This window comes from Silene latifolia, chromosome 5, assembly GCF_048544455.1.
Source record: "Silene latifolia isolate original U9 population chromosome 5, ASM4854445v1, whole genome shotgun sequence".
Classification (NCBI taxonomy): Eukaryota; Viridiplantae; Streptophyta; class Magnoliopsida; order Caryophyllales; family Caryophyllaceae; genus Silene; species Silene latifolia.
In genome coordinates this window covers 85,188,058-85,203,854 of record NC_133530.1, presented here as the reverse complement: position 1 = coordinate 85,203,854, position 15,797 = coordinate 85,188,058, and the positions used below count along the sequence as shown (strand labels likewise).

General features: G+C 38.1%; 3 protein-coding genes across 6 annotated transcripts; all 3 read left to right on the top strand.

Moving 5' to 3' along the window:
- The first annotated feature begins 1,795 nt into the window (after positions 1–1,795).
- On the top strand, positions 1,796–2,890 carry LOC141655686 (putative wall-associated receptor kinase-like 16). The gene has a single exon (XM_074462753.1). The coding sequence runs from the start codon at positions 1,796–1,798 to the stop codon at positions 2,888–2,890; it is 1,095 nt and encodes a 364-aa protein (XP_074318854.1).
- Positions 2,891–5,838: 2,948 nt separating this feature from the next.
- Positions 5,839–6,929, top strand: LOC141655685 (putative wall-associated receptor kinase-like 16). The gene is made up of 2 exons (XM_074462752.1): positions 5,839–6,001; positions 6,226–6,929. The coding sequence occupies exons 1-2, from the start codon at positions 5,839–5,841 to the stop codon at positions 6,927–6,929; spliced, it is 867 nt and encodes a 288-aa protein (XP_074318853.1).
- A 1,682-nt stretch (positions 6,930–8,611) lies between these two features.
- Positions 8,612–14,461, top strand: LOC141657711 (putative wall-associated receptor kinase-like 16). 4 transcript variants are annotated; one of them, XM_074465027.1, is made up of 4 exons: positions 8,625–8,728; positions 9,412–10,502; positions 10,844–12,401; positions 12,962–14,461. In XM_074465027.1, exon 3 carries the CDS (start codon positions 10,852–10,854, stop codon positions 11,947–11,949), a length of 1,098 nt encoding a protein of 365 aa, XP_074321128.1. In that variant the 5' UTR covers positions 8,625–8,728; positions 9,412–10,502; positions 10,844–10,851; the 3' UTR covers positions 11,950–12,401; positions 12,962–14,461. The 4 variants fall into 4 exon arrangements, with proteins under 4 accessions (XP_074321127.1, XP_074321128.1, XP_074321130.1 ...); XM_074465026.1 differs by having other exon boundaries at positions 8,612–8,728; positions 9,412–12,401; XM_074465029.1 differs by lacking the exon at positions 9,412–10,502 and having other exon boundaries at positions 10,892–12,401.
- The last annotated feature ends 1,336 nt before the right edge of the window (positions 14,462–15,797 follow it).

The following is a 15,797-nucleotide window of genomic DNA, read 5'->3' as shown; positions in this document are numbered from 1 at the left end:
AACTCTTATGGTTATCCCAAGAGAGTTATATTGAGAAAGTTCTTGAGAAATTCAAGATGAACAATGCCAAGCCGGTTAGTATGCCACTTCCTGGACATATCAAACTCAGTAAGAAGCAAAGTCCTGTTAGTGAGAATGAGGCTCGAGATGCAGAATGTCCCTTATTCTTCCGTTTTTGGCAGTCTAATGTATGTCATGATATGTACAAGACCCGACATTGCTTATGCAGTCGGAGTAGTTAGTCGCCATTTATCTAATCCCGGAAAGGAACATTGGTCCGCTGTGAAATTGATATTTAGATATGTCCGGGGAACGAGCAATAAATGCTTATGTTTTGGAAAAGGCGAACCTTTGCTAAAAGGTTATGTGATGCAGACATGGCAGGCGATGTCGACTCCAGAAAATCGACATCGGGTTATTTGACTACTTTTGCAGGGGGAGCTGTATCTTGGCAGTCTAAACTGCAAAAATGTGTTGCGTTGTCAACTACCGAGGCCGAGTATATTGCAGCTGCCGAAGCTTGTAAGGAAATGTTATGGCTGAAGAATTTCTTGTTAGAACTTGGCCAAAAGCAAGAAGAATATGTTCTACTTTGTGATAGTCAAAGTGCTATTCATTTAGCTAAAAATCCAGCCTACCATTCAAGATCCAAACACATCGATGTTTGATATCATTGGATTCGAGATGTGTTAGAAGAAAAGAAGCTTGAACTTGATAAAGTTCTCATTTTTTTTTTGTTTAAGATGTTTTCCTATTAGAATAGTGCGAAATGAAGGCATTCACTTTTATGAGATAGTCTAATCTTGTATAAGACCCTTTGAAATTGAATGTCTTCATTTCTTGAACTTCTTAACATATCCTTGGATACTTGGTTGGACTCTGATCTTGGTTATTGTCTTCGCCCCAGAGCTTGTACTTGTAAGCTTGTTTGACGGTGGGATCTCTTGTCTCGATTTTTTTTTTCTTTTTTCTGTATGGTCAATATTTTATTTTGATGTAATGTCATCACTCAGGTTTGAAATTTTGGTAGCGGAAATTAGTGAGCTCGATATTCTCAACATGGATGATTTTATTTATATCTTGAATGTGAATGATGTTACATAATATGTTGGGGAAGACGATAATGGTGACCTATTGCGCTTCAAGTTGGAGCTTATGGCTATGCACAAAGTTGATGCATACAATGGCTATTTATTTATTTTTTGGTTCAAATGAGCGCTCTTTGTCGAAGGTAAGAATCGAACCCCAACCTCACAATAGTTGCATATAGTGGCTTTTTATAGGATGCTTAGGTTGTTCTATGATGTTCAAGGAGGCTTCTAGATTACATTAGTTTCTTGTTTATTCTAGACAATTCTAGCTATGCATACACCTAGACATTTGGTTGATATTTCTAGATTACTCCTTACATTTTAAGAGTCATGAATTTTTATAAGTTTATTTCCCCTGTTCTCAGATTTCTTTACTGCTAGACGGTCTCTCGGTTGAGAGACCTATCATTTTTTGTTGAACCAGCAAAATCTGTTTTTGCTAGAATCTTCACTTTTGGGTAGTCAAATTTGATGTCCATCATTTGATTATTCTTCTTACAGTCAGTTGAGTAAACACCTGAAACTGGATCAAAAGTCAAGCTTATTGAAAAATTCTAGTCTATCTTCTGTTTTTTATATATTTGATCAGCCAGTTGAGTAAACACCTGAAACTGGATCAAAAGTCAAGCTTATTGAAAAACAAGGAAAATCTGTTTTTGCTAGAATCTTCTGTTTTTTATATATTTGTATTTCAATCAACTATTATGAAATTGGATATATTAACAAAGTTCCTTTTTCTGTCAGGTCAAGCCAAACGGGATATGAAGAACACGAAGAAAAACAAAGAAGTGCAGAAGTTTGAATCAAAGGAAGAGTATTTCACAAAAAATGGCGGTATCTTGTTGGAAAAGCAGATCGCTTTGACCCAAGGCAAGGACATTGGAGCAGGACAGCTGAGAATTTTATCTGTGGATGAAATCGAGAAGGCTACAAATTACTTTGATCCTGACCTACTCCTTGGTAACTTCCGTGGTACGAATTTGTACAAGGGCACGTTTGATGGCAAGATCGTAGGTATCAAAACCTCTGAAAATCCTAACCCAAATCCCGAACTTGTTGATCGCTTGTTAACTGCTGCCGCCATAGGAATGGTTTTACATCATAACAATATGATTGACATCCATGGCTGTTGTCTTGAGACCCGTGTCCCAATGGTGTTGTATGAAATCTACCTGAAGATAGACCTTTATAAGCATTTACATGGGGATATGGCTCTTCGGAAGCCATTGCTATGGACCACCCGAATAAGGGTAGCAATAGATGTTGCTTATGCACTTTCTTATATGCATAATGCCTTATCACAACCAGTGGTTCATAGAGATGTCATGTCATTTGGGATATTACTCGACCCGTCATTCCATGCAAAGTTAGCATTCTTTGACCACTCTGTGGCCATTACCCCAGGGAAAAGAGATAAAAAATGGCCAGTTCATGGGACGTTGGGATACATTGACCCGGAATACATTGAAACCCAAGAAGTAACAGAAAAATGCGATGTCTACAGCTTTGGAGTTTTGATGTTGGAGTTATTAACTTCAAGGGATCCCGTTGAAATGGCTCGATGTGGGGACGATTTGGTCGATGAGTTTGTATCTGAGGTGGAGAAAAATGGTTTTAAGGCGATGATTGATATCATTCTTTGGGAAGAAGGTAATATGGATGAGATCCAGAGGTTTGCGCGACTTGCCTTGAAATGTGCAGCGAAGAAAGGAGAGGAACGGCCGAGTATGATCAACGTTGTTGAAGAGCTATGGGTGATACAAGATCATGTGAACAACAGAACTGGAAATGAAGCCTAATACTACTTCTATTACCTTTTTTGCTCCATCATAGGTAAATCATATATGGTCAGACTTTACATGTGTATTGGGTTGAGTTAATCTTGTATGAGACGGTCTAACATATGAGGCTTCAGACAAATCTACTCATTAGCCATTAACTGTGAAAAATCACATGTTAGTCTCCCACATTGGAGAAAGATAGAAGTGTAATTTACTTTATAAGTTAATGGGCTACTCCACTCATTGCCAATTGTTAGCGCAAGTTGCCTTGGAATGTGTTGCAAAAAAAAATGTCGGGAGGAGCGACTGAGTATATGATCGATATAATGTCGTTCGCATTGGCTTATACAAGATCAGGTGAAGAAGAGAACTGAAAGTAAAGCCTAATACTCATGTTACCATTTCTTTGATTTCTTATTTTACTTTTTCATATCCTTGTGTATTTCTTTTGATATCAAGTGGTGTTGACATTATTATTATTGAATTCTTTACTCGTATTTCATTATAAAATTTTCCCTGTCCATGCCTTTTGAATTTCTGATAACAAGTGTGGGTGGCATTATTCATGCCTCCTTGAATAAAACACATTGGAAGAGAAATGGAAAGTAAATAAAATAGGGTGATCGTTTGCAATATGTCTTACTTAAGACTAGACCTAGCAAACGGGTTAATCAGGTCGGGTTTGGGTCGGGCCAATTCGGATTTTAGGTCAGTTCCTCGGGTATGTCATATGATCGTTTGCAATATGTCTTACTTAAGACTAGACCTAGCAAACGGGTTAATCAGGTCGGGTTTGGGTCGGGCCAATTCGGATTTCAGGTCAGTTCCTCGGGTATGTCATATTATCGAGTTTTTCGGGTCGGGTCGGGTCGGGTTTCGCGTGTTTTCCGGGTTCGTTGGTCCGGTCATTTTCGGGTCAAACCATGGTTTAAAATCTCGGCTAAGACGTATCGTATCGCCCAAGATGTATCTATCGGAGGTAGCCGATACGAGATATCCCGAGATGTATCGGGTAAATTAAAAACAGTAAAGTATCACCGAGAGTCCGAGACGACCAATTTATAACGTGTATCAGCCAACTTTGCTCTATACAGCCTGCAATGAACCCGATATGTATGAGTTATAACTTGTATCGACCAATTTTTTTTAATAAAAAGCTCTTAGAAATTGTATAACACTGGTCAAATTAATTATCCTAATAGAATTAATCTAACTTTATATGAAATAGTCAATAGATGATGAAATATCAATAAAAGCTTGTAAAATAAATATCACCGCGATAACCGCGATTCAGAGCGTGACGGCTGAGTTGGGGACGATCCCGCGACCACGATCGCGACCGATACCGTGATTTAAAACCTTGGGTCAGATTGGTCCGGATCATTTCGGGTCAATGATTAAGAGAGAAAACGGTATGTTTAGTATTGTTACCTATTTTTAGTTTTAATTTTGATAATTGATTAATTATTTTAACGTAAATAATATTAAGTTGCTTTTAAATTAGTCATTCCAAGTCTTTTTTTGTTTAATTAGAGTTATGTTTTGTTAGATCATTTTCGGCTCGGGTGGTTTTGGATCGGGTTATTTCGGTTCGGATCAGTTTCGGGTTAACAAAGCACAAGTCATGTTCAAGTCGAGTCCGGTCAATTCGGGTTTCGAGTCGCGTTCGAGGGTTGTAGTTCGGGTCAATTTCGGGTCTCGAGTCAGGGTCAATCGGGTTGGTTTTGCCAGGTCTACAAGTTAAGACGGATCCGTCTAAAGAATAAAACTAATTTAATAAAACTTATATAGATAGACAAACTTTTTGCTAATCTCAATGTAATCTGTTTTTGTCTTATGTATGATACGTATATGCCTTAAGGTTAAGATGAATACACCCCGTTGGAGGTGATCATTAGTGGGCTTGGGCCGGACATAGACGGGCCTACACTTGAAAAAAGTTGTCTATCGGGCCTACTTTTATTACCCGTGTCCCTTAAAATGGGTCTAGTTTGTTTGTTCAAGCCCACCCATTAAAATAGGCGGGCCTACCCGCGGACACCTAAGCTCAATGTTAAAACATGAAAAAAAACCGGTTGTTAACTTAAGCAACACTATCTACAACCGAGAATGAAGTAGGTTTAAGAACTTTTTTTTGGACTCGCTCGACTTCATTTTGCTTAATACATTTTTTTTAATGTTATTAAAGTTGTCATGTATATAAAAATAGGAAAATATCTCTTTTGGCGGGTTGGTCTATGGACATTTCTCATATTTCATACCCGATCGTTAATTTTTAGCGAACCTATTTTTATTGTCCCTTATCCGTTATTTTAATACATTTTTTATAACCAAACTCACTTAAATTGGGCTTTATTACTATTTACTAGCTCCATAACAAAACCACCAGAAATGACAAATGACGATGATTCTTGGTGGATGATCAATTGCTATGGCCGTGGCTTGACAGTATTCTGGTAAGTATTCCAAAAATTCAATCTTTCTACCATTGTTCTCTTGCAATTAATTTCAACCCATAATTTACTTGTATTTTATGTGTTTTATTGCATGCAATCTTTATGTTTCAATAAATAATTAAGCTGTGTTTATTGTGTTGATTGCCTGCAATCTCTGATAATTTGGACGAATTATTAATTGCGCTCAAATTCTTACTTGTGACGGTCATAAATTATAATGGCGCTCACAACCGTTTTAAAGAATGTTAAAAAGGAAAGGGGTTGTGAGACGTTTTAACTTATAACGGTCACAAGCGAGACTTGGACTTGTTGATTGGGTGCATGATGTAATTGCTTATGATTGATGAAGTATGCAAAGTCCCCTCCTTTCTACAGTCAAAAGTCAAGCAAGCTTGGAAGAGTCCAAGTCAATAATCAATCATCTATACCATTATTATTATGAAATTGGGTGTGTTTTAGATCCATAAGTCGTAGAATTTCGATCCATCTTCTTGTTCCTAAATTATTATTATGAAATTGGGTGTGTTTTCTGAGTTCTTTTCTCTGTTGGGTTTTAAATGGGAGAGGAAGAACAGGAAGAAAGTCAAGGAAGTGCAGAAGATTGAATCAAAGGAAGATTATTTCATCAAGAATGGTGGTATTTTGTTGGAAAAACAGATTGCTTTGAGCCAAGGCAAGGACATAGGAGCAGGACAGCTCAAAATTTTATCCGAGGATGAAATCCCAAGAAAGCTACGAACAACTATGATCCTGATCTAATTTGTCATACTTATCACGCTTCAAATCTCTACAAGGGCACATTAAATGATGAGGAGGTAGCCATCAAAACCCCTCCAAAACACGACTCCAATCACGAACTTGTCAATAACTTCTTGACTGATGTTGCCATGAAAACAGTTTTGTGTCATGACAATATGATCAAGCTCTATGGCTGCTGTCTTGAGACCTGTGTCCCCATCACGGTGAACGAATTTTACCCAAGTAAAGCTCTTTATGAGCATTTATATGGTGGCATGTCACTTCAAAAACCATTGACGTGGACCAACCGGTTAAGGGCAGCAACTGATATTGCCTATGCTCTTTCTTATATGCATAATGCTTTGTCACAGCCAGTTGTTCATAGAGATATCACGTCATTTGCTGTATTACTTGACTCGTCCTCCAATGTGAAACTAAGCCACTTTGACCACTCAGTGGCCATTTCCCCAGGGCAAAGAGATCGATGGCCTGTTCATGGGGCTCCGGGATACATTGACCCGGAATACATTGAAACACAAGAAGTTACAGAAGGGTGCGATGTCTATAGCTTTGGGGTTTTGATGTTGGAGTTATTAACTTCACGGGATCCCATTGAAATGGCTCGATGTGGCAACAATTTGGTCTATGAGTTTGTATTTGAGGTGGAGAAAAATCGTTTTCAGGCAATGATTGACAGGATTCTGTTGGAAGAAAGTAATATGGATGAGATCCAGAGGTTTGCGCAACTTGCTTTGAAATGTGTGGCGAAGAAAGGAGAAGAACGACCAAGTATGATCACCATTGTTGAAGAGCTATGGGTGATACAAGATCAAGGGAACAACGGGAAGTGGAATAAAGCCTAGTACTTTTATTACCATTTTTTTCTTTTCATCATTGTCTGATCCAGATTCGTAGATCATATAATCATATAATGACCTTCATATCTAATTTAGATTAATTACTTAAGACTTTATCTGTGTATTGGCCTATTTTTTTTTTTTTTTTTTTTTTTTTTTTTTTTTTTTGATAAGGTAAGGAAACTAGGTTGATATAATAATCAACCTATAACATCCTTGCGGATGAGAAACGGTAAAAGAAAATCAAAGAATTTTCAAATTACCGTGTAAAACGATTGATAAAAAAGGGCACATAGAGCAAACTTAGTCTGGTATGAGGCGGTAAGATTTCTAAGGCTATAAATAAATCTACTTATTAAGCCGTATATTTTACAGCTTAATTTCAGTTCTTATTCAACTTAGCTCTTCATTCAACTTAAAAGAATAGGGCCTTAATCATTTCTTAAACTCATATATTCCATACGTCCATAACAAAAGAGTAAGATCACCTTTTTGGGGCAACCGATGGTGAGATAGTTATTGTTGTCATGCAAGCATCAACTTATCTTTTTTAAGAAAAGTATTCGTCTTAATAATAAAATGGGTTAAATATTATTCCATATGTGACATATTTTTCTCTAGGGCGGTTAATGAGACGAGACAACTCACGAGCTACTCGAGATCGCCTCGGTCAAGGCTCGGTTAAAGCTTGGCTCGTGCGAGCTCGTCTTGGGCTCGGGCTTGGCTCGAGAGCTTAACGAGTCAAGCCGAGTAAAGGCTAGCTCGACTCGAAAAGTTCGCGAGTGGCTCGAACTTGTGTGATTATATAAGATATTGCTCATATTTTATAAAAATATTTTATCATGATTATATTTTTGTATCACATATATTAAATGTCTCTCTGGTTTGCCAAATATTTTTACATATAACCTTTGAGTCTTGTTATTGAAAAAATCGAAATAAAAAAATAAACAGTTTTATATAGGCTCAATTTGGGCTCGAGTTTGTCTTGAGCTCGCGTTAAAGCTTGTAAGCTTTATAATGAGCACATTTTTTTCAAGCTCGGGTAAGCTCGAGATTGGCTCGAACCCGAGTTTTAGTTCTTGAGCACAAGCCGAGCAAGGCCAAGCTCGGGCTCGGCTCGGCTCAGCTCAGCTCGTTAACACCCCTATTTTTCTCAATACATTTTACTTTTGTCTTATTCATCCGCTAGTCTCACAAGTGAAAATTTGTGCTTGTTCATTCCACATTAGCATATTTAACCCCTTTTAAACTCAATACAAATACACGTGTCTTATATAAATTTTTTCCAATCACTCCTGTACAACTTTCATCTAAGCCATAAACATTGACTCGATCGTATGCTCGCTCTATGTTGTCTATTTCATTGTAATAAATTTCAAAATATGCCATTTGTTCCAATGAAATTGTTCAAATAGAGAGACTATTAAATATCGAGTATTTCCAAATTTTCCATTCAGTTTAGTTCCGCTCCATTAAATTTAGTTCAATTCAGACGGTTTTAGTCCAAAAAAACAGAGCCTACATAACGAAATATAATTTCAAGAGTTATTTGCCTTTGTGGGTAGATGTGGCAAAATTAACCCAACCCGTTTCCGACTCGCAGACGATTTGAAAACCCGAATATGTCCCGACTTTATTCAACCTAACCCGAACAACTCAATCCCAAATGGACCCAACCCAAACTCGAAAGAAAACATAATTACCCATATCCTGGTAATTAACTGAAAACTTTATTTCAATGTGAAAAGCTTGATGAACACAATGTAGCAGCTGAGTTTTTAGGGTTCTTTCAATTAAATCTGGTAAGTATTCCAAACATTCAATCTTTCTACCATTCTTCTCTTGCAATCTTTATGTTTCAATCATTAATTTATGGTATTTAAGCTGTGTTTATTGTGTTGATTGCCTGCAATCTCTAATAAATTGGATGAATTATTAATTGGATGAATTATTAATTGGGCACAAATTCTTTTACATGTGATGGTTGTGACCTGTGACGACACTCACAACCGATTTAGATAATGTTTAAAAGGATTGAGGTCGTGAGACTTTCTAACTTAAGACGGTCACAAACAAGACTTGATGTTGGTTGGGTGCATTGTGTAATTGATTGTGATTGATAGAAGTATGCAAAGTTCTCTCCTTTGTTTTGGTTAAATGTGATTTTCATCATTGATTATTCCTTTGTAGTTGACTGAGTATACGTCCATAATTGAGTCAAAAGTCAAGCAAGCTTGAAATAATCCAAGTCAATAATCAATTCCAAGTCAATAATCAATTATCTTAGCAAGCACGGCATAAGATAATTAATGACCATTAATTAGTCTTGTACCTCATATGTCATAGAAGTAACTACTCGATCCGTCCGTTACAATCATTTGTGTACCTTTGAATAAAATACCCTCTGCAAAGAATAAAAAAGGTAAACAAGTTCAATAAATGAAATTGGATGTGTTTTCAAAGTTCTTTTTTCTGTTGGGTCAAGATAAAAGGGAGAGGAAGAACAGGAAGAAAGTAAAAAAAGCGGAGAAGATTGAATCAAAGGAAGAGTATTTCACCACAAATGGCGGTATCTTGTTGGAAAAGCAGATCGCTTTGAGCCAAGGTAAGGATATAGGAGCACACCAGCTGAAAATTTTATCCGAGGATGAAATCGTTAAAGCTACAAATAACTATGATCCTGATCTCATCGTTGGTAGTTTTCGCGGTAAATATCTCTACAAGGGTATAATAAATGACAAGGTGGTAACTATCAAAACCCCTCAAAAACGCGACCCAGATCCCGAACTTGTGGATCGCTTCTTGACTGCAGTCGCCATAAGAACAGTTTTGTGTCATGACAATATGGTTAGGATCTATGGTTGCTGTTTTGAGACCTGTGTCCCAATGACGATTCATGAATACTGTCCAAATATGGAACTTCATCATCATTTACATGGAGATTTGGCACTTCAGAAGCCTTTGACATGGATCAGCCGGCTACGGGCAGCAATTGATATTGCCTATGCACTTTCTTACATGCATAATGCCTTGACAAAGCCAGTGGTTCATAGAGATATCATGTCATTTGGAATATTACTCGACTCATCGTTCCATGCAAGACTAGCCTACTTTGGCCACTCGGTGGCTATTACTCCAGGAAAGAAAGATCAAAGCTTGCCGGTTCATGGGACTCCAGGATACCTTGACCCGGAATACATTGAAACTCAAGAAGTTACTGATAAATGCGACGTTTATAGCTTTGGTGTTTTAATGCTGGAGTTATTAACATCAAGGGATCCCTTTGAAATGGCTCAATGTGGGCAAATTTTGGTTAGTGAGTTTGTTTCCGAGGTGGAAAGAAATGGTGTTAAGGCCTTGACTGACTTGATTCTTATGGAGGAAGGTAAGGTGGATGAGATCCACCGTTTTGCACTGCTTGCTTTGAAATGTGTGGTGAAAAAAGGAGAGAAACGGCCGAGTATGATCAGTGTTGTTGAAGAATTATGGTTGATACAAGAACAGGTGAACAAAAGAAGTCCAAGTAAAGCCTAATACTCTCCACGACCAATAATAAGCAGTTGAAAGAAGTGCAGTGTAAGTGAGCCTAGCCTCTGCCAGATAATCGTTCGTAACCAGTAAGATCTTTGGTGATATTGGCTTCACAAAGTATTTACACTTCTCTGATTTCTTTAGTGTGAGACGGCTTCTCTGATTTTTTTATTGAAAAATCTGTTTTTGCTAGAATCTCCACTTTTGGTAGTCAACTTTGACTCCCCATCATTTAATTATTCTAATTGTAGAGTTAGATGAGTAAACACCCAAAACTGGATCAAAGGTCAAGCTTATTGAAAAATCCTACTCTATCTGCCATCTTTTGTATTTTGTATTCCCAGTTTATAAATCATACTCTCAACTAATCATTCTTCTCTTCTAAGGTATTAGTATGAAATTGGGTATATTAGCAAAGTTGCTTTTCCGGTCAGGTCAAGCCAAATCGGAGAGGAAGAACACGAAGAAAAACAATGAAGTGCAGAAGTTTGAAGCGAAGGAAGAGTATTTCACCAAAAATGGTGGTATCTTGTTGGAAAAGCAGATTGCTTTGAGCCAAGGTAAGGATATAGGAGCACGACAGCTCAAAATTTTATCCGAGGATGAAATCGTTAAAGCTACAAATAACTATGATCCTGATCTCATCGTTGGTAGTTTTCGCGGTCAAAATCTTTACAAGGGTATAATAAATGACAAGGTGGTAGCTATCAAAGCCCCTCAAAAACGCGGCCCAGATCCCGAACTTGTGGATCGCTTCTTGATTGCTGTCTCCATAAAAACAGTTTTATGTCATAACAATATGATTGGGATCTATGGCTGCTGTCTCGAGACCTGTGTCCCAATGACAGTCCATGAATACTATCCAAATAAAGATCTTCATAATCATTTACATGGAGATTTGGCACTTCAGAAGCCTTTGACATGGACCAGCCGGCTAGGGGCAGCAATTGATATTGCCTATGCACTTTCTTACATGCATAATGCCTTGTCAAAACCAGTGGTTCATAGAGATGTCATGTCATTTGGGATATTATTCGACTCGTCATTCCATGCGAAACTAAGCTACTTTGACCACTCGGTGGCCATTACCCCAGGGAAGAAAGATCAAAGCTTGCCGGTCCATGGGTCTCCAGGGTACATTGACCCGGAATACATTGAAACTCAAGAAGTTACAGCAAAATGCGATGTTTATAGCTTTGGTGTTTTGATGTTGGAGTTATTAACTTCAAGGGATCCCTTTGAAATGGCTCAATGTGGGAACAATTTGGTCGATGAGTTTGTTTCCGAGGTGGAAAGAAATGGTCTTAAGGCGTTGATCGACTTGATTCTTATGGAGGAAGCTAACTTAGATGAGATCCAATGTTTTGCCCGACTTGCTTTGAAATGTGTGGCAAAAAAAGGAGAGAAACGGCCGAGCATGGTCAGTGTTGTTGAAGAGCTATGGTTGATACAAGAAGGGCAAGTAAAGCCTAATACCCTGCACGAGCAATAGTAACCACTTGTACTGCACTCCCATTCAGGAGTTTGTTACCAGCTTCATCAAGGTTGTCTGCCGAGTCAAGCCAAATGGGAGAGGAAGAGCAAGAAGAAAAATAAGGAAGCAGAGGTTTGAATCGAAGCTAGAGTATTTCATCAAAAATAAGGAAGTGCAGATGTTGGAGTTATTAACCCGAGGGATCCCTTTGAAATGGCTCGATGTGGGAACGATTTGGTTGATGAGTTTGTTTCCGTGGTGGAAAAAAATGGTGTTAAGGCTATGATTGATACGACTCTTATGGAGGATGGTAATCTAGATGAGATCCAAGGGTCTGCACGACTTGCTTTGAAATGTGTGGCGAAAAAAGGGGAGAAACGGCCGAGTATGATTGGTGTTGTTGAAGAACTTTGGCTAATACAAGATCAGGTGAACAACAAAAGTACATGTAAAAGTTTGTCTCTAGAGAGGTATGCTTTCCTCATAACTGTAAGCAAATTAGAGATGTTTAGCTACTTGAGAAATTCACAGTAATTCTATCATGAAAGTTCATTTTTTCTACCTACCATTGATAGCCGTAAAATAAGAGTCGAAATAAACATACTCTGTATTTGATAGCCATGTATCTCTTACTTGAAAATTCTAATGAAACTAGTCATCCCCTTTTCTCTCTTCCAAATGGGAGACGAATGCATTCACTTTTATAAGAAATGTTCTATTTTGGTTCTTGTGGGTTTATCAAAATTTTGTCTGAGATGTCTCATATTAGAATAGTGCGAGACGAATGCATTCACTTTTATAAGACGGTATCTCAAAAGACCATTTATTTAGTTCTCTCCTCGGAATGCAGCCTTGCAATCAAAGTCAATTTTCTATCTTTCTGTTAGGTCATAAAATATCAAATTATCCCATTCCCATTGTCATAAATATACCGTAAGTCATAAGTCATAGTTATTCACTAATCATTCTTCATATTCCTAAGGTATTGCTATGAAGTTGGGTATAGTAACAAAGTTGTTTTTTCTGTTAGGTCAACGTAAATGGAAGAGGAAGAGCACAAAGAAAATCGATAAAGCACAAAAGTTCGAATCCAAGGAAGAGTACTTCACAAAAAATGGCGGCATCTTGTTGGAAAAACAGATCGCTTTGACCCAAGGCAAGGACATAGGAGCAGGGCAGCTGAGAATTTTATCCGCGGATGAAATCGAGAAGGCTACAAATTATTTTGATCCTGACCTACTCCTTGGTAACTTCCGTGGTACGAATATGTACAAGGCCATGTTTGATGGCAAGGTCGTAGGTATCAAAACCTCTGAAAATCCTGACCCAAATCCCGAACTTGTTGATCTCTTGTTAACTGCTGCCGCCATAGGAATGGTTTTACATCATAACAATATGATTGATATCTATGGCTGTTGTCTTGAGACCCGTGTCCCAATGGTGTTGTATGAAATCTACCCGAAGATAGACCTTTATAAGCATTTACATGGGGATATGGCTCTTCGGAAGCCATTGCTATGGACCACCCGAATAAGGGTAGCAGTAGATGTTGCTTATGCACTTTCTTATATGCATAATGCCTTATCACAGTCGGTGGTTCATAGAGATGTCATGTCATTTGGGATATTACTTGACCCGTCATTCCATGCAAAGTTAGCCTTCTTTGACCACTCTGTGGCCATTACTCGAGGGAAAAGAGATCAAAAATGGCCAGTTCATGGGACTTTGGGATACATTGACCCGGGATACATTGAAACCCAGGAAGTTACAGAAAAATGTGATGTCTATAGTTTTGGAGTTTTGATGTTGGAGTTGTTAACTTCAAGGGATCCCGTTGAAATGGCTCGATGTGGGGACGATTTGGTCGATGAGTTTGTATCTGAGGTGGAGAAAAATGGTTTTAAGGCGATGATTGATATCATTCTTTGGGAAGAAGGTAATATGGATGAGATCCAGAGGTTTGCGCGACTTGCCTTGAAATGTGCAGCGAAGAAAGGAGAGGAACGGCCGAGTATGATCAACGTTGTTGAAGAGCTATGGGTGATACAAGATCATGTGAACAACAGAACTGGAAATGAAGCCTAATATTTCTATTAACTTTTTTGCTCCATCATTGGGTAAATCATATATTGTAGGACTATTGGGTTGAGTTAATCTGGTATGAGACGGTCTAACATATGAGGCTTCAGACAAATCTACTCATTAGCCATTAACTGTGAAAAATCACATGTTAGTCAATGAGCTACTCCATTCATTGCCAATTGTTAGCGCAAGTTGCCTTGGAATGAGTTGCAAAAAAAATGTCGGGAGGAGCGACTGAGTATATGATCGATATAATGTCGTTCGCATTGGCTTATACAAGATCAGGTGAAGAAGAGAACTGAATGTAAAGCCTAATACTCATGTTACCATTTCTTTGATTTCATATTTTACTTTTTCATATCCTTGTGTATTTCTTTTGATATCAAGTGATGTTGACATTATTATTGAATTCTTTACTCGTATTTCATTATAAAATTATCCTTGTCCATGCCTTTTGAATTTCTGATAACAAGTGTGGGTGGCATTATTCATGCCTCCTTGAATAAAACACATTGGAAGAGAAATGGAAAGTAAATAAAATAGGGTGATAGTTTGCCATGTCTTAAGACTAGACTTAACAAATGGGTTAATCAGGTCGGGTTTGGGTAGGGCCAATTCGGATTTCAGGTTAGTTCGGGTCTGTCATATTATCGGGGTTTTCAGGTTGGGTCGGGTTGTTTCGGGTTTCGCGGATTTTTCGGGTTAGTTGATCTGGTCATTTTCGGGTCAAACCTTGGTTTAAAATCTCGGATAAGACGAATCGTATCGCCCGAGATGTACCTATTGGAGTCGGCCAATACGAGATATCCTGAGATTTATCGGGTAAATTAAAAACAGGAAGGTATCGCCGAGAGTCCGAGACGACCAATTTATAACGTGTATCGGCCAACTTTGCTCGATACAGCCTGCAATGAACCCGATATGAATGAGTTATAACTTGTATCGACTAAGTTTTTTTAATAAAAGGCTCCTAGCAATTGTGTAGCACTGGTCAAACTAATTATCCTAATAGAATTCACAAATTCTCATTTGTAACGGGCGATATTCGTCACAAGCTTGTGACGGGTCAAATAAAACCCACTTGGGTAGATAAAGACAAGCCATTTGTGATTTCCTAGGCACTCTTACTTTTGTCTTATCTACCCAAGTGGGTGATACTTGACCCGTCATAGGCTTGTGACGGATATACCCGTCACAAGGGAGACATACTGAATAGAATTAATCTAACTTTATATGAAATTGTCAATAGATGATGAAATATCAATAAAAACTTGTAAAATAAATATCAATGCGATAACCGCGATTGAGAGTGTGACGGCTGAGTTGGGGACGATCCTGGGACCACGATCGCGACCGATACCGTGATTTAACCCTGGGTCAGATGGGTCCGGATCATTTCGGGTCAATGATTAAGAGAGAAAATGATATGTTTAGTATTATTACCTATTTTTAGTTTTAATTTTGATAATTGATTATTTATTTTTATTAAGTTGTTTTTAAATTAGTCATCCCAAGTCTTTTTTTGTTTAATTAGAGTTATGTTTTGTTGGGTCATTTTTAGATCGGATGGTTTTGGATCAGGTTATTTCGGTTCGGATCAGTTTCGGGTTAACAAAGCACAAGTCATGTTCAAGTCGAGTCCGACCAATTCGGGTTTCGGGTCGCGTTTGAGGTTGTAGTTCGGGTCAATTTCGGGTCTCGAGTCAGGGTCAATCGGGTTGGGTTGGTTTTGTCAGGTCTACTTAAGACGAATCCGTCTAAAGAATAAAACTGATTTAATAAAA

Coding starts and splice junctions, on each gene's coding strand:
- LOC141657711 (XM_074465026.1), top strand. CDS start 10,852: ATGAAATTGGGTATATTAGCAAAGTTGCTTTTCCGGTCAGGTCAAGCC.
- LOC141655686 (XM_074462753.1), top strand. CDS start 1,796: ATGAAATTGGATATATTAACAAAGTTCCTTTTTCTGTCAGGTCAAGCC.
- LOC141655685 (XM_074462752.1), top strand. CDS start 5,839: ATGAAATTGGGTGTGTTTTCTGAGTTCTTTTCTCTGTTGGGTTTTAAA. Junction 6,002..6,225: donor ACAGATTGCTTTGAGCCAAG/GCAAGGACATAG, acceptor CCATGAAAACAG/TTTTGTGTCATGACAATATG.